The sequence below is a fragment of the Phialemonium atrogriseum genome, assembly GCF_030411735.1.
Source record: "Phialemonium atrogriseum strain 8032-3 unplaced genomic scaffold QBC33scaffold_6, whole genome shotgun sequence".
NCBI lineage: Eukaryota > Fungi > Ascomycota > Sordariomycetes > Cephalothecales > Cephalothecaceae > Phialemonium > Phialemonium atrogriseum.
In genome coordinates this window covers 326,130-350,781 of record NW_026848143.1, presented here as the reverse complement: position 1 = coordinate 350,781, position 24,652 = coordinate 326,130, and the positions used below count along the sequence as shown (strand labels likewise).

At 55.5% G+C, this 24,652-nt stretch overlaps 7 protein-coding genes across 7 annotated transcripts; 3 read left to right on the top strand and 4 right to left on the bottom strand.

Annotated features, from left to right (window-relative positions):
- Window positions 1-8: 8 nt before the first annotated feature.
- On the bottom strand, window positions 9-3,032 carry QBC33DRAFT_447090 (DNA replication regulator SLD3-domain-containing protein; the record flags this gene model as incomplete). Its single annotated transcript, XM_060424416.1, has 4 exons — window positions 9-1,218; window positions 1,281-2,002; window positions 2,058-2,774; window positions 2,844-3,032. The coding sequence occupies 4 exons, from the start codon at window positions 3,030-3,032 to the stop codon at window positions 9-11; spliced, it is 2,838 nt and encodes a 945-aa protein (XP_060285713.1).
- A 570-nt stretch (window positions 3,033-3,602) lies between these two features.
- On the top strand, window positions 3,603-8,165 carry QBC33DRAFT_323560 (MAP kinase). The gene is made up of 2 exons (XM_060423604.1): window positions 3,603-7,475; window positions 7,543-8,165. The coding sequence occupies exons 1-2, from the start codon at window positions 3,923-3,925 to the stop codon at window positions 8,055-8,057; spliced, it is 4,068 nt and encodes a 1,355-aa protein (XP_060285712.1). The 5' UTR covers window positions 3,603-3,922; the 3' UTR covers window positions 8,058-8,165.
- A 986-nt stretch (window positions 8,166-9,151) lies between these two features.
- QBC33DRAFT_323529 (uncharacterized protein) lies at window positions 9,152-9,872 on the bottom strand. The gene has a single exon (XM_060423603.1). The coding sequence runs from the start codon at window positions 9,697-9,699 to the stop codon at window positions 9,256-9,258; it is 444 nt and encodes a 147-aa protein (XP_060285711.1). The 5' UTR covers window positions 9,700-9,872; the 3' UTR covers window positions 9,152-9,255.
- QBC33DRAFT_323528 (uncharacterized protein) lies at window positions 9,873-12,331 on the bottom strand. The gene is made up of 2 exons (XM_060423602.1): window positions 11,764-12,331; window positions 9,873-11,699 (listed from the first exon to the last, which is right to left on the bottom strand). Exons 1-2 carry the CDS (start codon window positions 12,133-12,135, stop codon window positions 10,047-10,049), a joined length of 2,025 nt encoding a protein of 674 aa, XP_060285710.1. The 5' UTR covers window positions 12,136-12,331; the 3' UTR covers window positions 9,873-10,046.
- Window positions 12,332-13,967: 1,636 nt separating this feature from the next.
- QBC33DRAFT_323492 (uncharacterized protein) lies at window positions 13,968-14,993 on the top strand. Its single transcript, XM_060423601.1, has one exon. The coding sequence runs from the start codon at window positions 14,006-14,008 to the stop codon at window positions 14,606-14,608; it is 603 nt and encodes a 200-aa protein (XP_060285709.1). The 5' UTR covers window positions 13,968-14,005; the 3' UTR covers window positions 14,609-14,993.
- A 4,646-nt stretch (window positions 14,994-19,639) lies between these two features.
- Window positions 19,640-21,071, bottom strand: QBC33DRAFT_323381 (HAD-like domain-containing protein). The gene is made up of 3 exons (XM_060423600.1): window positions 20,764-21,071; window positions 20,560-20,669; window positions 19,640-20,233 (listed from the first exon to the last, which is right to left on the bottom strand). Exons 1-3 carry the CDS (start codon window positions 20,886-20,888, stop codon window positions 19,728-19,730), a joined length of 741 nt encoding a protein of 246 aa, XP_060285708.1. The 5' UTR covers window positions 20,889-21,071; the 3' UTR covers window positions 19,640-19,727.
- Window positions 21,072-22,102: 1,031 nt separating this feature from the next.
- On the top strand, window positions 22,103-24,268 carry QBC33DRAFT_467765 (P-loop containing nucleoside triphosphate hydrolase protein). The gene is made up of 2 exons (XM_060425160.1): window positions 22,103-22,194; window positions 22,264-24,268. The coding sequence occupies exons 1-2, from the start codon at window positions 22,170-22,172 to the stop codon at window positions 23,874-23,876; spliced, it is 1,638 nt and encodes a 545-aa protein (XP_060285707.1). The 5' UTR covers window positions 22,103-22,169; the 3' UTR covers window positions 23,877-24,268.
- Window positions 24,269-24,652: the final 384 nt, after the last annotated feature.

Genomic DNA, 24,652 nt, shown 5'->3' with positions numbered 1-24,652 from the left:
GGATTTCGTCAAAAGTCGTCATCGTCATCGTCCCAACCAAGTGTCTGATATATCGTAAGCTGCTGCTTCGCGTCCGCCGCCGGCTTGCCACCGCCGGCGAGACGCAGGGGTCTGACGGGCTCGGGTGTCTCGGCCAGAGCCCCGACGTCGTCATCGCCGCTGCGGCCGCCTCCCATGGCTGATCTCGGCTTTAGCGGCGTCTCAAAGAGGCCGCCCGCTGGTCGGGGGGAGGGCGATGCGGCGCCGACATGGCTGCGGGCCACGAAGAGGTGGTGTTGTTGTTGGTTGTGGTGGACCCCCGCCACGGCCGCCTTCCTGGTCAGGATGGGCGACGACGGCGGGATGACCGGGCTGCCGCCGCTCGGGACCCGTAGCAGGGGAGCCGAAATCGGCGGCAAGCAGGCCGCCGGCGTCGCCTGAATCTTGCCCGCCGTCGGCGTCGTGGTGATGGTGATGGCGGGGGAGTCGAGGATGTTCATCATGACCCTTTTGGGGGCTGTCGAGGATGGCACCACTGACGAACTTGATGGGATGGCATCCATTTCGTCTGAGATGATCTCGGGAAGAGAAAGACCTGGCACCCGCGGTTCATGCGCCGGCATTGCATCCCTGAATCGGTTGTTTGCGGGAGTGGCCTTCACCTGCACTGTTGGTACAGATGAGATCCGGGTCGGCTTTCTCGCCTTTTTGAGTTGGGACAAGCTGCTTGACGTGCGCTTCTCGGCGTCCTCGACGATGGCCTTGCCCGCGAGCGCCCTATTCGGTTTCTTAAGCGCGGATATGGCGTCCTTCAGCTCTGCCTCGAGACTGGCCTTCTTCTTCGCCTTCTCATCTTCGACGCTGCTCTGGCTGGCGGCTCGGGAAAACAAATTGGACGACCTCTCCTTGACGGGCGCTGGTTGCTTCTTCGGCACCATCCCCAATAGCGTCTCGCTTGTCTCTCTCTTCAGCCCGGGTATCGTCGTGGCGCTTGCAGATCGCATGAGCGCGATGGCATCAGTCGGGCCGCGCGACAAGCTGCGCCTCATCCTCTCGTTGGAGAGGACCCGCTCCAGCGTCTTCTCCCTGCCCTTTCTCGATGAAGTCGACTTCTTCGCGGGTGCGCCGGGTTTCGGCTTCGACTGGCTTGCCGGCTTCGCACTGGCAGGCGCCTTGATGACCGGTCCTCCAAGCTTGCGGCTGATAGAGTCACATAGATCTGGCAGACGGGCAGAGAAGCTGAGGAAGGCAGGTGCAATTAGCATACATAAGCCGAAGATCGCGAAGAGGGACGGACTTACAAGGGAAGAATTATGTCGACGCAGAAGTCCTTCAGGGGGTCGGAATTCGGCCTGTCCGTCCTCTCTGTCTGCTGACCATGGTTCGTGACCTGAGACTCTGCAAGGGCCTTTACCTCGTCTAAAGTCGTAGACTGCCAGATACAGAGTCTGTCCGCATGCACATCCAAAAGCACAGGGAAGTTGTGCTTGTTTCTCCTCTTCACCGGGGCTTCCGCTGTAGCACCTTGTGGGGTGACTTGAGATCCCATCCCTGGAAGCTGGCTCTCCTCGGTTGCATCGGTCGGGCGACGGAGGGGTTCTAACGCCAGAATCTCAAGGATGACGATCATCTGGAGCTGAGTCTCCCTCTTTCGCAAGCAGGAAATATGATATTTGACTTCCTCGGGGGTCACCGACTGTTCACTCGCCTTGTTCAAATTCCACCAACGCCTGATATGGTTCTCTTCCAATGGATAGAGCCCGTCTTTTCCAATCTTCATCTTCTTCGGCTTTCTTTTCTTCGACTTTGGGCCCCCGTTGTCAGACTCCTCCACTAGGGTCTTCATTTTGGACGTGATTTCCGGCACCGTTTCGCGGTATTTCTTGTCAATAAGCACCGTGTTCATCACAAGACTCTGCAGGAAACCGATCAGGTCATTCATTTCCAAGCTTGCGTCACAGTCCAGATGAAAAGCGGCGCGGGCACGAGACAATGGCCCCTTTGCAAAGTACGCCAACGATCCCTAACCCAGTCGTCAGCACAGGAGAAGGGGGATTTACGAAGTGGGCTAAACGCACCATGGAGTGATACAAGGCTTCCAGGTATTGATTCCTAATATTGTTGAAAATGCCTTCGGCTGTGGTTTGTGACAAGGACTCGTCGGTGGGATCCGACGCAGGGAAAGCTTGCGAATGGGATTCTTGGGGTTGAGCATTGGCTGCGAGAACCGGACTCTCAGAGAGCTGACTTTCAGCCGTTGGACCGTTGGTGCGACCGTCGACCGGCGTTGCGTTATGGACTGGATCTTGGGAAGCCGCGGTTGCCACCGACTGCGATCTCGGGCGCTTCTTGACCATTGACTGGATTTCTTCAATGGCAAGCCTCCTCCTCTTATTATCCTTGTGCAATTGGGGGGTGGTCAGCGGCAGCGGCGTGTCGTTGGCTTTAGGGACGGCTGAATATGACCGTAGGCGTTGGCCACAGGCCACCGTCGCGAATTGAACAAGGCTTCCCACATCTACCCAGGGGCCCAGTTTGCAAAGCACATATAGACCATCTCCCTGCCGTTCAATGGCGTAGACAATGCGGTTAGTCTCTGATCGGGCAACCAAGAGATTTGAGCCCAGGCGACCCTCAAGATCCAAAATCTTAATGCGAGACTCGTAGAAGCGGCAGGCGGAGAAGTCGCCATGAGGCATAGACAGATCGAGGCTAGACAATGGCAGGTGTTCTCGAGGGAGGAGCATCATGGGGTGGAGGATGCGGGGTTTTGCGTGGAGACTAGACGGATGAGGCTGTTTTGTTTAAAATATGTCAGATGCCAACTAGATAGCTGGTAAGAGAGTTTGGGGTGGCCGAGGTACCTTCACGACAATAGTTGGCTTCAGCAGGTCCTCCATTGGGAGTCCAGAAACACCTCGCTTGCGCTTCCTGGAGTCAGACGAGGAGACATGGTCGCTAGCTATTCTATTCAGTGAACCGTCCGAGGTTGGGGTAAGGATACCAGACATCGGACGCGACGCTTCTGATGTCGGGCAGACGAGAGAGGGCATGTTCAGAGGAGATTAACGACTAGCCATATATTGCATTGGCTGTGAGAAAATACCAAAAAGAAGCATCATATCAATCCCATCCTACGCGCCGAGCCGGGCAGAAAGGTACGGAGCGGGAGGGCGGTTTGAAGACGGACGTCCCACGAGGACAAAGCCCGCCACACACGCGTTGGTTCGCCATCGCGCGGTTGGGGGGTGTGGAGCTCGACACTGGGTGGAAGCTCGGACCACTAACCCTGGCAATACTGAAACTTGAAACGTGAGCTGGCAGGTAGCTTGTGATCCTTCAATCGCGGGGGCGCACAGTATAGTTGTGATGGACGGGATGTTAGGAAGACAAGACGTATTTGAAGCCCAATCGCCTTCCCAGAAGTATACATGCCAAGATTGAGACTCACCTGTCTGTAACGGACTACGGAATACAAGTGCATCTTTAATATATTCCCCGAGCACGTACCCCTAGGTAATATCCATTTACTAGCTTACGACTGAGGCAAGTCCTCCGACTCATGACTTCCCAAAGCAGTTCCACAAAGTCGCACCGTCTCCCAGCGCCCCCCCCCCCCCCGCCAAAGTGCCGCGAGTCCAGGCCAGAACGCGGGAAAAGTGCCCTATAGCCAGTGAGCTCGCCCGCCTGCGAATGGGCCCATCAACGAACGTCCTGTCCTGGGGCAAAAAGTAATCAAAATTTCAACCTCGTCTTTTCCCCATCGCCGGGCCAGCGCAACAGCTGCCGATGTACTTTTTCCTCCCTTGTTTTTCTCCTTTTACTGAATCAGTGCCCTACATGGATGAACTCGTGACAAATTGAGAACAGTATCCTCGCATCCGTCATTGGCTCTGAACCGGCGTAGAGCTAGCTTCATTGACTGTACGCTTGGCTGCTCATCATGGCAAGCGAATCTTCGCCTCTCTCTTTGCGCTTCTCTCTCGAGGATGATGAGCAGCTTCGACAAGCAGAAATGGCCTTGGCCAATAGTGGCCATCGGCCCCCGCCAGTCGGCTTCGAGTCGGAGAACCCGGGAGCGTCTGGAGAACCGCACGTCGATACCACCACGTTTGAAAGACACGACGAGATTGCATCCCTAACCCGATACGCCGAGACACCTAGTCACTCGGGCTCGATATCCTCGCTGAGCGCTCTATCCAACGGTTCAACTGCCCGTCATCGCGGCGGCAGCGGAGATACAACTGCATCCTACACCAACGGGAGCACGCCGAGACCACAGCGCCCGACCGGTCCTGTGCGGACACCATCGAACACTTACCAACCCTACACACAGAGGCGACCTGCCCAGCAAACCCAGTCTTCATTTGTTGCCGGCTCGGCCCCTACTACACGCGACGGCTCGAGGCCGCCGCCGCGACAGGTGGGCACTGCCGCGTTCCGCGCGCAGGAGAAGGAGTACGTCCGCAGGCTTCGACAACAAGACTATACCACCGAGTATTTCGATTCTCAGACCCCCGGTGACCATTTCGACTCGGATTCTGAAGGCGACACCCCGTCGTCCGAAGCTCCATTTGATGGTCACGACCAGGAGACGAACCTCTTTAGCAACAGCGAGGACCTGCAACCCACTGAAGAAGATCTGAAGGACCCCCAGAACCGGGAAAGGCTGGAGTGGCATGGCATGCTCGAGGCGGTTCTTACCGGAGACGTCGTCAGGCAAGAGAAGAAGCGCCTTATCGGATCCTCGGAGGAGAAGATAGGAAAGACGGCCCAGAAAGCAGAACTATGGCTGGGTATACGCTCCAAGGTCTGCGGGAGGCATCTTCCCGTCCAGCGGAGGATGGTCGAGGATGCTCGACGAAACGTGGATCGCATACTCAGCGAGATCATCAACTTCTCCGTCGCCGGTGAGAGCGAGGCAGGAAAGCCACCCATCGAGCAAGTTCAGGATGTAGTGGCCGAAATCGAGAGAATCGAAAGCCTATACCCGTCAAGAGCGGCGTTCGTGAGCCACCACAGGTCTGCCGAGTCGGATGCTTACCGAGAGGCCTGCGAGGCGGTCACGGCGTGGCACAATATAAACCAGATGATCAACACCGAACTGACAATCTTGAAAAAGTGGGTTGGCAACGACGAGCTCGATTTCAAACAGAATAAAGAGACCGCCTCCAACGCCAACGGCCTCAACGACGACCCACTGTTCCTGGATCGCCTCATGAAGGAAGAGGGCCTGAAGTCTCTTCATGACGATCCCGAAGGCGACGGCAGGGAGTTGCGCAAGAGGAGCATGCTCTACGGGATCTCGAGGGTCATTATGAAGGCAAAGGAGACGCTCATCCACAACGCCGAGGCTTTCGCAAAGCGTCATCTCCCCCCCTACATCGAGGAGCTGCTCACTCTCATCAGCTTTCCGTCCCGCCTCATCGAGGAGATTATCAGGGTCCGGCTGCTATATGCCAAAAAAATGAAGGACTCGGCCCAGCAGAATCCGATGATGCAAGACCAGATGATCTCCCAGTTTCAGGTGCTCCTCAACCTGACCATCAAGATCAAGCAGGAGCATCTCATGATCATTCAGACCGAGCCTGGCTGGGATCTGCCTCCGTGCATTGACGAGGCTTTCGACCAAGTCGTCCTTGACGCGCTGAAGTACTATTTTAAGATGCTGAACTGGAAGCTCAGTGGGAATAAGAACACCTTCAAGGAGGCCGAACTCCTGTTTCAGGAATGGGACTTCGCCAACGAGGTCGGGCGATATCTATCGCACGGCGATGTCGAGGTAGCCGAGCAGTTCAGCTCGCTGACTTACAAGGCATTAAACCGTCTAAGCCAGACATTCGAAAGGGAACTGCCAAGGAAGCCCAAGGAGAGCGTCGCGGACATGACGAAACGGTACAAGCAGATCCTTGACTCGGTCCGGGTGAGGCAGAGGATGCTGCAGCGGTTCTCGAGGATGTTGAGCGACAACTACGAGAACGCGTGCGATTTTACCATCGCATTCGCACCCCCTAGGCTCCAAGAGCTCTACGACCGGCTTATCGAGTCAAATCACTTTCAGGTCTATGCTAGCCATCTCGACCAGGAAGGCGTCATCCTTTTTGCCTCGTCGTCGTTACGCAACCGGCTTGAGGATATCCAGTCGCTCTTGGGCACCTTTTCGTATGAGACCGAGGAGGAGGACCCCACAGATCCCTACGTCCTCATGGTGCGAGCCGAGGAGGGCCCCCATTGGTTTGGAGAACAGATATCGTTGACAATCCGGGAGGAACCTCTCGATCTCAGGGTCGGCCACATGAGACTGATCGCTGGCGGCTCCCGGGCGCGACTAGTGAACGCCCGCAAAGCCTTCTTAGATTCGGTCGAAATGCAGATCGATCTCGTCGTGGAGCAGAGGTCGACGCTCCATAAAGTCAATCAGAGGTTGATGGAGAACCGGAAGGTGGCCTACAAACTGTCCAACGCTTTCATGGAGAGCGTCGAGACCATCCGACGGCAAACTCGAGGACTCGACTGCCAGGATCTCATCCAGACATGCTTCATCTTCGCCACCGACTTCGGCCAGCGCTCGCTGCTGTACATGGACAGTAACAGACGGCAGATGAACAACCTGAAGCTCACGAAGCTGGCCCTGGATTGGGTGAGCTTCATCTGCGATGACTGCGTCTCCTCCGACCGGAAGACTTTCCGCTGGGCTGTCTTGGCTCTCGAGTTCGCCATGGGGATGACCCGCGGCAGGCACATCCTGGCTCTCGGAGACGACGAGTACGCGAGACTGCGGGCCAAGGTGGCCGGTTGCATGGCGCTCCTGATCTCCCACTTCGACATCATGGGCGCTAGGTCCAGCGTTGCCGCGCAGGCAGAGAAGCTGCGCATGGAGGCTCTCATGAGTCAGCTGAAGCGGCTGAACAAGGGCCAGATCATGGACGACAGCCAAGCCGCCCAATATGTCACGGAGCACCGTCTCGAGGAGCTCTCCAAGCTGGACGAGTTCAGGAAAGAGATCCTCCTCGAGCGCTCGGCCCTGGGGCGGGTGTTGGAGGTTACGAACGAGGTGGATCGCTCGCTAGCCTGGCTATCGTCTACGGCGAACAACTTCACTCTGAGGTGGCAGCAGGGCCACTTCGTGGGCGGCGGGACTTTCGGCAACGTCTACGCAGCCATGAACCTCGACACGGGCCACCTGATGGCCGTGAAAGAGATCCGCTTGCAGGACCCCAAGATGATCCCCGGCATCGCAGGGCAGATCCGAGACGAGATGCGTGTATTGGAGTCCGTCGACCACCCCAACGTCGTGTCGTACTACGGCATCGAGGTTCACCGGGACCGAGTCTACATCTTCATGGAGTTCTGCTCCGGTGGATCGTTGGCAAGTCTACTGGAACACGGCCGCATCGAGGACGAGCAGGTCATCATGGTCTACGCGCTACAGCTTCTCGAGGGTCTAACTTACCTCCACGATCTAAAGATTACACATCGCGACATCAAACCCGAGAGTAAGTTTTGTCTTTGATCGGGGAAAGGGAAGGTGTACCGCACTGTTCCTGGCTAACACGATTTTAGATATCTTGTTTGACCACAATGGCATCATTAAGTACGTTGACTTTGGTGCCGCCAAGGTCATCGCCCGTCACGGTCGTACGATTGTCCATGATGGCGCCGCCACTCAGCCGAACAAGTCCATGACCGGCACTCCCATGTACATGTCCCCTGAAGTGATCAAAGGCGAGAACCCGGGCCACTTCGGCGCCGTCGACATCTGGTCCCTTGGCTGCGTCATCCTCGAGATGGCCACGGGCCGGCGACCGTGGGCCAACCTCGACAATGAATGGGCCATCATGTACAATATCGCCCAGGGCAACCCGCCGCAGCTGCCGACGCCGGACCAGCTGAGTCCCCAGGGCGTTGACTTCCTGAAGCGATGCTTCATCCGGGACTCCAAGAAGAGGGCCACCGCGATCGAGCTGCTGCAGCATGAATGGATCATGACGATACGAAACAGGGTCGTCGAGCCGTCAACCCCAAGTGACGCTGGTTCTTCGTCCCATTCCGGCATGAATATGTCGTCCCCGATCTAGCTGAAGCAGTATGCCAGCTTTAGGTTGGCCGCTGGTTCCTACACGATCAGCGGCTCCGTAACAACAACCAACCCCACCTCCCCCTCCCCCTTTTGCCCTCCGGAATATTATTCAAATCTACCCAGAACGACATAGTTTTCTTCCGGAGCTGTACGTGTCTCGATATCTTTTTTTCTAGTTGAGAATAATACCCCTTGTTCGCGGATCCTCCGTGGGATGCGTCTTATTTTTTTTTTTTATTGGAGAGGTACATATTTAACATGCGCGCTGGGACGACTGGGGAGGGCCGAGGCTGGAAAGAGCAGCGACAGATTGCTTGGGCGCCGAGTTTCAGAGGTATCTACGGGTTCGGGGGAAATAAACGGTTGGTCGACCAGGGGGGTTGAAGCTATCTAGTCCTCGATGTCGCAGTAAACTCTACTGCGTAATATCTGGAATACGAATCTTGGGCCTCTGGCCGTGGGATGCTAGCCCGGGAAATCTCCATATCTAGGTACCTTTCAAGTATCATTGAGCGTGGTGAAAATGGTGGAAACGGACCCCGCCGTTTGCATCGAGGAACCGCCTACCTAAGTATCTTGCGAAAGCCGAGAAACATGCCGTCCATCACAACGCTTGCTTGACCTCGAAGCCCTTCCCTTCCGGCTTCCATTCCTGGTGGTCGGAAACGTCCCCCCACAAAACAGGCGTTGACGCAATGACGCTAGAGCTCTTAGCTAGTCGCGGGGAAGAATCGGAAGCAGGTGATTTGCCCGGGTCATCATCGGCACAACCCGTGGGATCTGGGGTTTCTTCAAGATATAGCTGGCATCTCCTGCAGATTCCCCAACGACCTAGAAAGAACCCCTCCTCTGGACGTTGCTCCGTTCAGCCAGAGCTTGCAGCTTGCTTCTCAAGCATGTCGAGGGCACGAAGTCAGCTGAAAGACAGCGAGGAGGATCTCGGGAAGTTGGTGGGGGGGGGGCACCACCCCTTCGTGCCCGGTCGATAGCTGTCAGCAACAGCATCTGCCTCTAACGACCGATACAGGCACCCTACTCTGTGCCATGGCCGGTGCCTCCTCCCGGCTATATCAACACATGCACCTTAGTTCATCTGTCGGTAGCGTCCGGCAACCAATAACACAACCCCGTCCAAATTGTCATCTCTTTAACCGGGCGCTCAGATCGCAAACCGGGTTTCCGGTGCCTCGTCGAGATTAACGGCCACATCCATTTATATTTTTGCAATGCTTGATAACCACACGAAGGCGAGTGGAAGCGATGAATAAAGGTACAGTACATATATATGTGCTTGCTCCCCCACCACACACCGCTTCAGGAATAATTCTCTTTCCCCTGGCCCCTTCTTCGCCTATCTTTTGAGAAATGGGAAAGAAGAAAAAGTGAGGAGACAGAGGGAGAGGAGGAAAAGTTAAAGACGGAAGAGAGAAGCAAAGAAAAGGAAGAAGACCCAAACCCCATCCCCTGTCCATCCGTATGTATATATCCAAAGGTGAGCCAACCCCTTCCCCGATTCCTATCCAAATCTCGGACACCTGTTTACCACCTTCCAACGAAAATGCTAACGCCGCTGACAGAAAAACATGCAAAAGAGACAGCCCAATACGGGGATGAGAAAGGAGGGCAATGCTCCGTTTCATCAGGCTCAATCCCAGCCAGGATAACCATCATCCATGTTGTATAGCATTCGACCAAGCCGAGACATGATCCAACCCGTAACAGCCCATCTGTATCTCCCCGGGGGGTATCCGATCAACACATCCCATTAAAGCCAACTCTCAAATACTTCATTAACTCTCTATATCATTACGTCCGCTGAGTAATGCTTTTCAGGCATCCTAAACGCCGTATGTCGGTAATAGTGCAGTGGTGTAAGCACCAATAGCAGCATGCTAAAAGAGACGCAAAGCCAAATAAATCGTTTGGTACACGACACCTCGAGCCGAGATGTGTTCGGAAGTGGGAGCGACAGGGTGAGGGTTCCCTATCATCTCTCGAGGTTGAAGTCCTGGGGCGTGACGTTCTGGGCGAACTGGATTTTCGACTTGGGTTGCCCAGGTGACGACATTGTCGAACCCCCAGGGAATGAGTCGGGGAAGTTGTACTCAACATTCGACGGCCCACGCCCAGGGAAACCGTAGGTCGGGCCAAAGTTCATCGGCAACGACGGAGTAACGGGTTGGCTCGCCACGTATCCAGGCAGTGGTTGCCCCATCGGGTACTCGAGCTCCGACCCAGCAAAGCTACATAGGCTAGGGGTCTGGACGGCTTCATCATGTGCCAGACCGGTCCCGGGCTGATCCATCTGGGAGCAGAACACATTGTGGTGAAAATCCAATTGCAACCCCGATGGCAGCCCCGATGGCAACCCCGCTGGCAGCCCCGGAGTTCGAGGCGGCGTGTTGATGGCCTGTTCGTTGTGGAGGGAGGAAACCGCCCAGCGACCAAGGGCCCACCCTTGCTCTTCGTCCGAGACATTCGCCGGAGCCAGGTTCTCCAGGGCGTTCAATTCGTTCGGTGATGGTGGCGAGACTGCGTAGTTCAGAGGACCCCGAATCGGAGAGCCAGAGCGCCGTATGCTGTTGAGCAAAGATGTGCTGCGGTCTAGACTGAACGATGATCTTGGCCCCGGCCCGGCTTTCTGTACTCTACCAGTCAAGCTAGCAGAAGTGATGCGCGGCCTCGGGCTGGCGCAATCGGTACGACGGGAAACATCGACACAAGTCTTGGGTCCGTGCGAGTGCGAAAGGCTCCGGAGCGAACTAGGGCCCAACGACGGGGGGCGACGAAGATTCCTTCGCGCGGCGATATTGGTGGGTGGCGGCGGGTATCTGAACTTTACATTGGTTGGGGGAGGCGGGGATTGAGACGCCGAGACGGGTGACGGATGCTCGAAATGGTCAACGGGCTCAGTGCCTCCCATGACGTCGGCGCTCAGGTCGTCGAACATCATTTCCGTTGGGAACGAAGGGCCCATTGAAGGACCCAACGGGACTGAAAAGTACGCTGAATCTTCCAAAGTCTCAAGGGGAGGCATGTCTGTCATGAGATCTTGTTGCGGCGAGGCAAGATCGTCGGGGCGACATGTGTATGTGGCTGTGCTCAGGTAGCCCTGTTGGACGCCAGTCGCGTCGAAGCTCGCCGAGGCAACAGCGGTGCCAATGTCGGGGATATCGCGAGCGGTGACCGAGGGGGGCGACGCATATCGCGTCTGAAGAAACCCGTCGCTCTTGGAATCATCGTACGAGTAGGATCCAAGCGAACGAGGCGCGCCCTCAGCACCGTCTGACTCGTCGGCTTCGTTCATCATGGATTGATGACTCTCGGACTTGAAGTTGATCTCCTCGTCCTCCTTTTTATCTACCTCGTCCTCCTCTTCCTCTTCTCCTTCGTCTTCCTCATCTTCCTCCATCTCGTCTTCCTCTTGTTCCTCCACCCCTTCCTCCTCGCCGATAGCGGCGCTGGAGGGGCCTACTGGTTGGTGGATGTTGTCCATGAGATAAAACTCGCTAACAACACCAGAGTCTTGGCCCTCGGGGGATTCGGATTCCTTGGTGGTTCTCTCGCCTGCCTGCTGTGCCTCGAACTCACGGGTTTTCTTGATCTGCTTCTCCTTGGCGCGCCGATTTTGGAACCAGTTCTACAAGATGAAGGTCAGCTAGGTATCCGAATGGCAGACGAGAGAGGCCGAGGGGGTGACAAACGTTGATCCTTGCGGGTTCAACCCGCATCCGCCCGGCGAGGTCTCTCTTGGTGCTAGTAGTCGGCTTCGGATTCTTCGCGAATTCGCTCTCAAGCAACTCCACCTCATCCTTGGCCAACCGTGGCTTAGGCTCGGTCTGCTTGGTGCTGTGCATGCCTCCTTGGCTGATCATGACTACGCGCTGCTGCTGCTGCTGCTGCTGCTGCTGGGGGAAAAAGCCGGGCCATGGTGCGTTCCAGCATTGATATTCCATATGTCCTTCCTGCGGAGGAGGAGGCGGACGCTGAGACTGGGGCTGGGGCTGGCCACTGAACGACTGCATATTGACGGCGGCGTATTGCCTCTTCCAGAAGTCCATCATCTTTGTGTCCATTGTGCGGGTTTGATGAGGTGTTAAAGGCGGGAAATGCGCCCAAGAATAAGGTCGAACAAGGTTGGAACCAGGCGCAACGAACGAGCGCGGGTGCTGGATGTGGCGGGTGGGAGAGTTCCTGAGTGGAGATGACGGCGAGCAGATTCGACACGGAGCGACTGGTGGCCTGAGAGACGAGGAGCAGTCCCTTGATTCAAGTATGGAGGATGAGAAGAAGAGTGTTTTAGTAGGAATCAAACGACGGGCTGGCAAGGTTGACCAATGGCACTAGCCAGGGGGGGTGACGGGTTGTCGTCCCTTCTTAAAGAGACAGAGTTCTGTTTAGACTTTGAATGATAACCTGGGGAGGGCGACAGCCTGGAAGTATAGCCGGGCCCAACTTTCCACCTCCTTCACATGACCCTTGTAGAAGTCAATGCAAGAGAAAAACGAGAGACAAGAGGGAGAGAGGGAGAGGCAAAACGGGTGTGATGTGTGGTCTGCCTTCGCTTTCGGGAGGCGTGATGCGCCTGGGATGAGCGGATGGGAACCGAGGGGCGGCGTCGACGAGGGCAACCAGGGTGCCTGACAAGGATCTGGCCAACAAGTACTGACTTTGTCCGGGAGTACCTCCTGGTACATCTAACCCTCCCCTGCAAGTGACCCCTAGGACGATGCCGCTGGGGCCGACCCAGCTTTACGGGGCAATTGGGATGAGGGGCTTGCCCAAGAGATCCACAGCGCCTGGCCATGGGTTTTTTGCATGGGTGTGACCACCAGCTCAGTCAAGACTGCAAAATGTGGGATTGTCCCTACACAGTATTCCTATTCTCTTTTCCCCAAGCAGATGCTACATAGAGAGGCCTTCAATTCAATGACGCACAACTCTATTAGGTTCAAAGTGCAGCTTATTCAATAGACTCCTCTCTGCTAATCGTCCAGGTTCTTTACATTTTAAACATGGCTGTTTAGGTGTGTAGTTGTCAAACTGTAGATTTCTGCAAGGATCCCCTGCTCGAGGCCTAGAAGCTACAAATTTTTTGTGAAAGTACAGTATACCTCCGCTGGGGTTTCTGACACTAGCTTGACATGGGTAGGGTACACAATCGGTAGCAAATTCTGTATGGACTCATAAGGTAGCATATTCTATTTACGTAGTATTTGGAGCCTCTTATAGAAGTACTGCACAAATAGTAATACTGTACGTACTGTGCGGAAGTCGTGGAATTGTGGTTTTCCTCCCGCCTACAAAGAGTAATAATACCTTGATCGACTAACAGTTTTCGCCCAGCGATTAGTATTAGCAGTGATGGCTCTGTCTCTTACTACAAACAAGTCTCTGAACAGAGTCTGCCGGCATAAAATAGCGGTCGGAGAATGCTTTGCAATCGCAAGTGGCGCCGTATTAGGGATCTCATCCTGCGTGACGGTAAGACAGGCCGTGATGGCCCAATGCAAGGCACGGCGAATCGAGATTACTCGATCCCTTTCGAGTTTCCCATATTCGCTGCTTTCTTACACTCCCTAGTGTACACGGTAGTTGTGCAAGGGAGGATTGCTCGGCGGATCGCCATCAACTTGGTTTACCCACCTTACTTAGTATTAGGTACGAGCATAGGCATACTCCTGTCTACGCAGTGTAGTTGACTTGGGCTTCTGGGAGCCCGGCAGGGAGGATACTCTCCCCACCCAATGCGTGTGCTGAAGTCAAGCAGCAACCTACGGACGTATGCAGCATGCATAGGAACTTGCCAGGCCGAACGGTACCGACCCATTTCCCCATGCGCCAGCGAGATGCATTCGGGATTATCACATTGATCACTGATCAATGGCGACATGACTGGTCAGACCGTCGGACAGCAAGATTATCCTTCCCATAGTTCCTCTTCCCATGCTTCTCCTTGTTTCTTCATCTCATCGCCTTCCTGACGTCAGGATCGTCGGGGCGAGATCGGCAGCGGCTGACCCAAGAAGATCCAACTTCTTTCTCCCTCCTACCTTCAGCTTCTTGGTTCCCATCCAAGAATGTGCTATAATTACCAACGAGCATCTAGATCGGGCTTTCTCTGTCATTGTTGGGTTCTCTCCCCATACCGTGGTACTTCAGCGGTCCTGCTCAGAGGAGACAAGGCGGGATGCCAGAGAAACCAGGGGTGGTGGTTTAGGTCGCCGACCTCCCCGTCACCTCGTGGTCCGCCATGGGAACTTCCCGTCATTTTACCGGCACCCTGCCCTGCTCCACCATGGGAGCTGTTCTAGGTGGGCCTCTTCGCTTACCACAGCATCTGATTCGTATACGGCGTTTTTCAACCTGCAACCAGCCGCTATGGCCCCATCATCAGCCCCAGAGCCAGCTGGCAGCCGCTGGCAAGCACCTTACAGGGCACTGACACCACGCCCTAAGCCCCCCCTTCCTGCCTTCACCGTCGATGCCGGGGTCGCTTTTAGCAAGCAATTGCAAAGCTTCCGCGTTGCCGCAATCGGATACCTATGATCTCGACCTCTATTTTGCGAGGTGGTGAGCCTTGTTGGCTTGGGGACCCTGTGTGCATCCAGACCCAAAGTTGCGAAGACTCAGCAACCCAGCTCAGCGACTGGCTGGAACAGTTTGCCATTCAAGCTCAAGCCAGAAGTCACCTGCGACCGTGATATCCGACAACTCACAAACCACACAAAACTACATAGCCAGTTACCTTAGGTAGGTAGGCACGTTAAATGGGAGCGCAGTCCCGTATATATTCTGTAATGGGTTTTGATTAGAATTTTGTATCCCAGCCCCTCAAACCAGAGTTCTCTCGAGTATCAGACCTGCGCTTCTTCGAGAAGCAGCTTTGAAGTCTGAACTGCCGATTTTCCTCTTGGGACATCCACTTGGCGAGGGGTTGACTCAGTTTGGTGGCACACAGCGGCGCAACGCAATGCCGCAGCGTTGCACGGCACCTGGCACCTGCATGACGAGCGGTTCTATTTATGGCGACCAGCAAATTTACACATCTGTGTGTCCCATCATCTGTCCCATCATCCCATGTCAAATGGCCTCGAATCATTGGTGGGGGGAGGTTGGCTGTCGAGAATGCGACAGGGTAGTATCGGGTTCCGTCCGCCACAGGCGGGCGCCACCACCACGGTGGAGGAACAGGGGTGCAGCAGGGCATGAGGGGATGGGAACTGCTTGCGCACGAAAGAATGGAGACCTGGACCGTATAAGGGTGCCGAATCCTGATACCTACATGCGTACTGCGGCGCGCTGAAATTTGAACATCCATGGTCGAATTTGAAAGTCTCCCAAGTCACGAATTCGCACTCGCGCGTACACGTAGGAGCGGAGTGGGTGCCCTGCATGTCTTCAAGGTTGGAATCGAAGGATCCTGCCTTGTCGCAAACAGCCCTGAACACCGAGACAATGTGCGTGGGACAGCCGCAACCAAGAGACATTCCATTCCCAGAGTCCCAGAAGTCTCTGCCGTTACAGCGCTAAATTTCCAGGCAGGCCAAAGTCGGCACTCCTCACTTGCCAGCGCAGAGGACTTAGTAGCCTTTTACGAAATACGCAATATACGTAGGGAAACGCAGTTTTGCCTGCCCAATCGGGCAAAGACGGCAGGCCGGGCACTGTGGACAGGGGGATTCGGCAACCCCTCTCCTCGGACCTGTTCCGTGCAGCGAGTCCCGCCTTGGTTGAGACACTACTGTGTACGGAATACTCTGGCACACAGTACAGATTATTTTCACCCCAAATTATTACAACAGCAGATATATGTAGATTCTGCTCTACGAGGAGCTGAGGTGCGGCTGGGATAGGGCTCAAAAGATCGTCGCTGACTTCGTATCATTTATGAGCCTCCATTGTGTTCCAGACTACAACCAAGGAGGTAGGTATCGGTTTCCTGAGTGATGACCAACGAATCCCTAATAGCCACCATCCATGCTAGCTGAATTGTTTTCTTTTGTTTGTTTTGGTTTGTTCTTTACCTCATTTTATTTTCGGGAACAGTTTGCGGCCTTTAAGTTCCATGGGAGGAAGGAGGAGCAAACAGCTGGCATCCACCTTGACAGCTGCAGGCCGACAACCCGGTCCAGAAATCCTATCCACCTACGGATCCGTACGCATGTAGGTCTCTATGCGTAGCGACAGAACGGGTTGGCGCGGAAAAAACCTGCAGCACTCTGGCTCGCTTTTGGGAACCGAATTCGGCCTGGAATCAGTCGACGATCCTGGAACCCACGCGCTTGAATGCTTTCGGCTAGAGCATGGCTCCCAAGGGGCTGGTGCAGCCAAGTGCGAATAAGCACGACGAGGGGGAACCTCAACGGTGGCCAAAGACCCGGGCCAGGCCTGAAGCTGAAGACTCCGCCAGTATCGTCAAGAATCAACAGGTGTATCATGTGCTGCTCCTGAAGCCAATCGCAACTTCTGACAAGCCCAGATGTTAGTAACAAGCGAATCGCTCAGGCAACCTATCTTACCGCAGTAATCCGTACACACTCCCTCCCCTATGTCTTCTTGCGAATACGCATACCAAGCCCCCACAGCAAATCTCCACCCTTCCCCAGGCCTTGGCTAGTTCTGCGCACTTGATTGGAGAATGAACGACGATGTGCCAATTCCATGAGTCTCCCTCTCTTTGTTGTGAGCTTCAAGCTTCAACCCAGCATGACCCCACCACGTTGTCTAGTGCACTGCGTTGACTAGTGCGGTGTCCGTATGCCAGCAAGCATCCATGAAGCCACGAGGTTCCAAATCCGACTACGGCGCACTCCGTTGCTTCAAAAAGTGCACTAAAACAGCAGGCCCACGCAGTTGGAATGCCCAGGCACAAACGGTGCCTGTTGTCATGTTCAAAACAAAATGATTGAAAGCCTCCCCAGGCTCGCAGCCATATCTTTACGAAAGATTTACGCATGCCGTTGCTTTGACGGGCCCTTGTGGTCTCTTGAAACTGGGGCTCAGCACTGGTCTCGCTTCCAAAGCGCTCTTCCCGCCCTGCATGATGATGACTTGACTACGTGCATCCCGGGTGGCCGCGGCGTCTCGCCCGCGAGTCGAAAGAAACTGAGATCTCATTTACTGTGCACGCTACAACGTTGGGTAGTATGCACCGAGGTACATCAGCGGGCCCGGGTACCTCGAGATACAACATACCTCTGAACGCTTGCATTTTTCGTGGCGCCTAATTGAATTAGCACGGCCGTGTGGAACGGACCTTAGGTTGGCTTTAGTCTGTAATCCTGGACTTGGTGGGGAGAAAAATTAAGGTACCCTGCGGACGTGCTTTCCAGGGATGGGAGATTAAACAAATCATCATTTTCCAGGCAACCCCTGGCCCCTGCGCACAACTTCAGCGCCCCGCTATGGCACGTGATTTCATCCACAACGCATCTACTGGAGTGGGAATGGAAATTGAGACCCGGAGAGAGGAGTCCAATCGGATATTGTTGAGCAGCGCACCAGTTCAACTGTGCCACGCCGTATCAAAACAGATACCGTCCACTAAAGGGAGCACTGGGACGCCCTTATTCTGTGGGTTTTTCTTTTATCTGGGCCTTTTTCGTTTCGTGTCGGGCGGGCCCATGTCCACCTACCTCTCGCCCTGACATACAATGCGCTCATTGCCCCCCCATCTTTGTGGACTTAGTAGCTCCATTTCCCGGTTCCCCGCCTCTATATAGAAGCAAGTAATCAACTTGGCAGCGCTGGGACGGCTCGGACGCCTTCTGTTGGCACGTCAAATTTGTGCAAGTAAATTTGCCGTCAAGTGTCGCTGTCGACTTGTGTACAGCGCCACGGATATTCCGTCATGGAAAGCACACCCTTGTGCTCTCCGTACGGCCAGTGCCGGGGAATATGGCGATCTCCCGCCCAGGGGTTGGCCAGTGGCGCCGAATCTCGTTGGCCCAACTGTGGTGATCTTATTGTGTTGCTACACCAGTCCCCGCTGATCGGCATGTTTGTTTTCCACGGGGGCTTTTTGTGGTGCCGAAGGACACAGGGCAGGAACCAGCATAGTGACGTTATTTCTTGGCGATCAGCACGGCAAACTTGGTGGAGTTTGTACGTCGATCGTCAAGGTCGTATTATATCTCGTTTTTTTTTTGGCCGGCTTTTGGTCGATCGAAGGGGAAATTGGCACCAGCAGACACCCTTCAACGCCCGCTTTTACTGACGAACGGCAATTCATGTACATGGGAAGGAGAGGACGCAGGTTACACGCAGAAATGTCTGTATCCGTGGGCTCTTCGGGACCTTACAGAATGCTTACCCGAACATCTTGTTGAACTGATGACGGTATGATCATCCCCGAGCCTCCATGTCGGGAGGGCATGCAGAATGTCGCCACGCCCATGGAGCTGGGAGGGACTCGATCAATACGTGCCTTCCTCCCGCTCAGGTCCCCGAGCTTGACGGCGAGAGGCCTTTTGTGCAACATTCGGTGCGAGGAACTCGTCTGCTGTGAGGTGGCGGATGGGTCAGGGATCGCACCCTTGGTCCCAGCTGCCAAGAAGATCTCGGAGTAGGAGATATGATTACGAAGTCCCTCCCTTCAATCAATCACGAGGTCCCTCATTTTTATCCGTCCACCTGCTGCGACGCAACGTCACGACCGGCCTGCAAGAGGCCGCTGGACCCTGAAGGCGATCCGAGTTAGTGTCCGCCGTCATGCGATTGCGGACTGACACTGCCATCGAAGATCAGCAATGATTACCGCCGGGGTCGAAATCCCACCAGCCGCGAAAAAATCTTACATGCATGCCGTTCCAATACCACTCCATCGCTACGGTTTGTATGCACGTTTTCTATGATAGAAGGCATATGTACCCAGGATTGTCGAGGGCACCTGCATATCGTCTATGCACCACTGCAAAATTGCCAACGAGCTTGGCACACAACTAGACCAGAAGTCGCCATTGGTCTCGAAGGGAGGCTCTGATCACTCGGGAAAATGGCTGTTGGGTTCCAGGCTCCTGACCAGTTTGGCCCGCCCCAGTTCAATGTGCGCAAGACCATTCTACTCGGACCTCGTCTGGCTGCGTCACACGGGAGTCCGACCGGAGATGAGGCCCATCTCTGTCTCACGATGCCTGAAAACCTGGCATTTGATCTACGTGTGCAAAGGGGATAATAATGACAATGGCAGAACGATCCAGAAAGACGGGCCAAGTGTTTGCCATCGTGTAGGACTAAACGACTCTCTCTTGGAGGGTCGAATTGCATCAGCGGTCTACTATATGAAGAATGATCTGCATCGTCTGTTGACGAGACGAGTGGGATATCTCAGACATCTCTCGTCATGGGGGGGAAAGGTCTCGGACAAAGTAATCGCTCCCCGTTGGAGAAATCTCCGGCTTCCAGTCCGGTTTGAGGGGTCTCCGATCCCTTGTAGGGCTGCAATTTCATCATGTCTTAGACAAGCCTCCCCTCAAGCCATAACCGAGTAAAGGGGGTGTCTCAGGGCTCAGAGGAGATTTTCCTTTCCATAGCTGGAAACCATGTCTATCCCTGTCTATCTCTACTGTCTTAATCCTAAACGACGTCATCTATCTCAAGAGAAGCCGTCAACCCATCCCAGGCCTCCCTCCCTGTCTTCTACCCCTAGACACTTCCGGCACCCCACTCACGCGGTCCTCTTCACGAACGCATCCCGAATCTCCAACGTCACGGCCGCCCTTTCACCAGGCACGACACTCACGCTCTCCAGATCGCGGACCACCCAGTCCGGCCCCGCGACCAGCACCTGCTCCAGCGTATGGCTCGTGACGAGCCCAATCACAGCACACCCAGCGTCCTTCCCGGCCCTGATTCCCGCGGGGCTATCCTCCAGCACGAGGACTCTCCTGCCGTCGCCGCCGGCCAGGCCGAGCCGCTCCCGCCCGAGACGATAGCACGCCGGGTCGGGCTTTCCGACGGCGACGGACTCGGCCGTGATGAGCAGGTCCGGCGGCGGCGACGGCAGGCCAAGCACGCCCAGCCAGCCGTTGACGAGCGGCTCCGTGCCCGAGGTCACGATCGCCCAGGGGGCGCGCCGGGCGATCAGGTCGGCTAGGAGGGCGCGGGCGCCGGGGATCTCGACTGCGGAGTCGCCGTGGAGGCGCGGGAGGAGGGCTTCCATTTGACGGACGTCTGTTTTGGGGGGTTGGGGGGGCAGGGTTGGTTGGTTAGATAGGTTGTTGGGTTTTGAACGAACTGTTGGGGGAGGGAGAGGAGGGTGTGTGTGAGAGGGCTCGGTTGATATTAACGGCCAGCGGGAAAGATATGTGGGTAGGCAAGGAAGGGGGGGGGGGGGGGGGGGGGGTGTGTTCAGGGTGCACGTTGGAGTAGAGAGGAGCGGTAAGGTCTCCATGATATGTCACCCCTTCCCCTTAACCCTTTTCTAAAGTGAAGAATCACTCCGACCGACCTCCAATTTGAAAACCAGGACATCCTCGTTGTGCTCAGTGTTTACTTACATTCCCAATTTGCCTTCTCAGGCGCCAAGATCTTGAGGATATCTATGCTCCTCCGGCCGTGGGATGTCTGGAGGATGACATTTGGATCTACCCCTATTTCTTCACCCACTCTTTGGAAGGGGCACACCATTTTAGCCTCTGACGGTGGAACTGGACAGGGAGACATGTCCGAATTTCGGTTTCTTATTTTGCTCGTTCGCTTACGTGTGCCAATGCTTGATTACTGCGTCTGTCGAGTCAATGATGGTGCCGTCCATGTCGAAGAGCAAGCCGTCGAAGGAGACCCGCTCCGGCGCCGCCGTGAAGTCTCCCGTGTCTGCACTTCCCATTTTTTCCGGATGAGTGGTGTCGAACGTCCGGGTTGCGGTCTTTGGCAAATGCTCCTCCTGGGCGAGAGATACTCTTTAGTTCGCGCAAGTCGAATAGACAACAAATACCTCTGGGCTGAGGAATTGGGAAAAGAGTCGATGTGGTTAGTTTTCCTCCAGAGAAAGTCACGGTATGGAAAGAGGCAAATTTCACTGAAGGTCCGGTCTTTGCGCCGGGCTTTTGCGGTCAAACGGCCCGACTTCGGGGCAAAGACACACATCACATGGCTCACTAGACATGGTTGCCAGCAAACCGACACTATAAGGCTTGGACGCTGGGGTTATGGTTATCGTTGCGGATCGTGGGAATAGCCGGAAGCATGTTTGATCAGATCTCAATGTGCCATTTATCAAGGTGGCTTCTATCCCACTCAAATGGTTGCTTGTCCGCCGCAGTCCAAGATGCCATTTTGGCTACCTTCATCAAGTAGTTTAGCAGGCAATATATATCTATCAGGTAACATACAACAGAGTTTTCAAGCGTATAAAAGAAGGGGAAAACTATGCCAGGGAGCAATTTGTTGCATCCCCTATATGCATGCTCCTTCACAGTAAAGAAATGCAAATATCTCCGCTTGGGGCAGAAGCCGTGGCACTTGCAGGCTACGTGTGAGCCAAGAGGACCCAAACGTAGTAGACTAGGTAGGTAGGCAAGCAAATAGATAACACCATATGTAAAGCTCTGCTTCTCTTGGTGGTTGAGGTCGTCATCGGCCTTCCCAAATATATGCCCGTTGGCACTTGCCCCGTTCACCTGCCCCGTTACACCTGCCCCGTTGCACCTGCTCCGCGCTGTAGGACCTAACATGGAACATGGGCGGTAATAACATCGGATTTTAGGTACCTGAGTATCGGTCGGCAATGGGGTGCCAGACCTCATTGTCATTGTTATTGGCGTCGATGCCCTCAGAACCCGGGCCCAGAATTTGGTCAAGTACCGTAGGAAACTTGGGCACCCTGTAACGGCAAGCACCTGCGCTAAGCCATTGTTGCTGACAGGTATTTCGAGCAAAGACGTTGTGTCGCTTTTTCGAGATGGATCAATACCCTAGTCCCGAGATTCAATGAGTTGCGGGGTCGCAATGGTGGGGTTCTCTCAACTGTGTGGCTCAAGTAAGCGGTGAGGGATGGCATAACATCTTTTTTGCCATGCCCACCGCTTATTTTTTCTGAGCCAAATTCGAGCTTTTCTGTAGGAGCACCTGCATCCTAGCCACGTCTACAAGCGCAGTCTCAGGCACCATGGGAGGAATCAACAAGCCGGGGAGTGAGTCTTACTCGTTTTCTCTCCGTACCTGTTTCACTGGTCCTGTTTGGCTAACCTCGAACCTCGTAGAACCCAAGTCTAAGAGGACACCCGTCCGCCTGCGCCACAAGATCGAGAAGGCCTCGGCCGCAAAGCAGCGCAAGTCTCGGAAGCTCGCCAAGAAGAACCCCCAATGGGTGTCCAAGTTGAAGAAGGACCCGGGCATCCCCAATCTCTTCCCTTACAAGGACAAGCTGTTGCAGCAGATCGAGGATGACCGTACTAGGAGAAAGGAGGAGTCCCAGCGGCGGAAAGAGGTCGCTCGCGCTGCCAAGACCGGCGTCCAAGAGCGTACCGAGGATGCTGCCGTTGAGGACGATGGAGAATTCGAAAATATCGAGGATGGCGAGGCCATGGACGAGGATGACAGCGAAGTGGACGATGATTCGAATCCCATGGCGGCGCTACTCGCCAGTGCGAGGAGAGCTGCCAAGAAGTATGACCGTGAATTGCAGAGCGGGGACGATATAGATGAGGATGAGGACTCCGAGAGCGACTCGGATGAGAGCGTGGTAGGCGTGGTAGAGGTAACGGGAGGGGCGACGTCGCGGAAGGCCTACGACAAGGTCTTCAAGCAGGTGGTGGATCAGGCCGACGTTGTCCTGTACGTCCTCGACGCCCGAGACCCGGAGGGGACTCGCTCTCGCGAAGTCGAGCGCTCCGTGATGGCGGCTGCGGGCGGCGGCAAGCGACTGATACTCGTCCTGAACAAGGTCGATCTGGTCCCTCCCCCCGTCCTGCGCGGCTGGCTCAATCATCTGCGGCGCTCCTTCCCGACCCTACCTCTCCGAGCCTCCGGGCCGGCCCCGAACGCCCAGACCTTTAACCACCGGGAGATGACCGTCCAGAGCACCAGCTCGGCGCTGTTCCGCGCCCTCAAGTCATTCGCCGCCAGCCGTAACCTCAAGCGGGCCATCTCCGTTGGTGTGATCGGGTATCCCAACGTCGGCAAATCATCCGTCATCAACGCGCTGATGTCCCGCCTGGGCGGCTCACGTAACCAGCACAACGCCTGCCCCGCCGGTGCGGAAGCGGGCGTCACGACGGCCATCCGCTCCGTCAAGATCGATAGCAAGCTGACGCTGCTCGACTCGCCTGGAATCGTCTTCCCCTCCACGCCGGCCAGCGGCAGCGGCGCCTCCGCGGTCGGTGTGGGTGGCTTCGTGCCTAAGAACCAGACCGAGGCGCACGCCCATCTCGTCCTCCTCAACGCCATCCCGCCCAAGCAGATCGACGACCCCATTCCCGCCGTGACCCTCCTCCTCAAGCGCCTGTCGACGCGGCCCGAGCTGATGGACCACCTCGCCGCCGTGTACGACCTGCCGCCGCTAATGCCCGGCAAGCGCGGCGACCCGACGACCGACTTCCTCGTCCAGGTCGCCCGCCGGCGCGGCCGGCTCGGCCGCGGCGGCATCCCCAACATCAACGCCGCCGCCATGACCGTCGTGACAGACTGGCGCGATGGCAGGATCCAGGGCTGGGCCGACGCGCCGCCGCCGCCGCCCGAGGCAGGTGCCGAGGGGTCGGAGGCCGCGCCTGATCAGAAGGAGATTGTCACGGAGTGGGCCAAGGAGTTCAAGATCGAGGGGCTGTTTGGGGATGACGAGGGCGAGGCTGAGGTCAAGGATGTGGAGATGCAGTGAACGCCTCAGGGTTGATTGTTCCTTTTTTTTCTTAGATGTGGCCCCCAATGATGATTGGTCTCCCCCCTGGGTTGCCTCCCTGCCTGTTGTTAGGTAGGCATTGTTGGCAGGGGAATTAGCAAACGAACGAACGAACGGCCTAGATCTAACTCGGGGGTTTGGCGTTCGGGCGTCGAAAAATTGAAATACGTGGCTCTCCTGTCGGTCACGTCCGTCTGTATATAGGACAATTGCAATCAAGGGATCTTTTACACGCAGCTCTGCTACTTGTCAATCATTTCGGTGTTCGGTTCCTTCACTGACCTGCGCCCAAGTCAATCAGTCCTCGGGGGGGTAGGAGGATAGGAGGCCAGGCTCTCGAGAGCAAAGCAGGTTCAGCCTGGCTGATGGAAGGATGTGGTGTTTCAAGGATGATCCAGGCCTTACGAGAATTCTATAAACCTTCCCACAAGGCGTTACCTGACTTTTCTCAACATCTAGGCCCCTTATCCCGGTGGGTCGAGTGGTTCTTTTGCACAGCCCGTTCTAAAATCGTATATCCTCCAACAGAGCCACCTTTCTGTCTGCTTTAATCTGCATTATTCTTCCTACTTGCATGTAGATGGAACCAAACAACATTTACCCCAGCCCTGAATTTCACAGACAGACCTAAAATACTCCCTGTCTAAATAGGAGTGAATCAGGGGCGCCCAGCACTCTCGTCGCCCACCACGGTTCAACACACCCTGGGACCTCCCCCAGACCCAAAAAGGGCAAAAATAAACGTACAACACCGG

What these genes read in the sequence shown, in the direction of transcription:
- QBC33DRAFT_323560 (XM_060423604.1), top strand. Translation starts at nt 3,923, where the DNA reads ATGGCAAGCGAATCTTCGCCTCTCTCTTTGCGCTTCTCTCTCGAGGAT. An exon ending in TCGCGACATCAAACCCGAGA is followed by an intron (nt 7,476 to 7,542) that starts GTAAGTTTTGTC and finishes ACACGATTTTAG; the next exon opens with ATATCTTGTTTGACCACAAT.
- QBC33DRAFT_323529 (XM_060423603.1), bottom strand. Translation starts at nt 9,699, where the DNA reads ATGAAACGGAGCATTGCCCTCCTTTCTCATCCCCGTATTGGGCTGTCT.
- QBC33DRAFT_323528 (XM_060423602.1), bottom strand. Translation starts at nt 12,135, where the DNA reads ATGGACACAAAGATGATGGACTTCTGGAAGAGGCAATACGCCGCCGTC. An exon ending in TTGAACCCGCAAGGATCAAC is followed by an intron (nt 11,700 to 11,763) that starts GTTTGTCACCCC and finishes TTCATCTTGTAG; the next exon opens with AACTGGTTCCAAAATCGGCG.
- QBC33DRAFT_323492 (XM_060423601.1), top strand. Translation starts at nt 14,006, where the DNA reads ATGCTTCTCCTTGTTTCTTCATCTCATCGCCTTCCTGACGTCAGGATC.
- QBC33DRAFT_323381 (XM_060423600.1), bottom strand. Translation starts at nt 20,888, where the DNA reads ATGGGAAGTGCAGACACGGGAGACTTCACGGCGGCGCCGGAGCGGGTC. An exon ending in GTAATCAAGCATTGGCACAC is followed by an intron (nt 20,670 to 20,763) that starts GTAAGCGAACGA and finishes CCCCTTCCAAAG; the next exon opens with AGTGGGTGAAGAAATAGGGG. An exon ending in TGAGAAGGCAAATTGGGAAT is followed by an intron (nt 20,234 to 20,559) that starts GTAAGTAAACAC and finishes CCCCCAAAACAG; the next exon opens with ACGTCCGTCAAATGGAAGCC.
- QBC33DRAFT_467765 (XM_060425160.1), top strand. Translation starts at nt 22,170, where the DNA reads ATGGGAGGAATCAACAAGCCGGGGA. An exon ending in AGGAATCAACAAGCCGGGGA is followed by an intron (nt 22,195 to 22,263) that starts GTGAGTCTTACT and finishes CGAACCTCGTAG; the next exon opens with AACCCAAGTCTAAGAGGACA.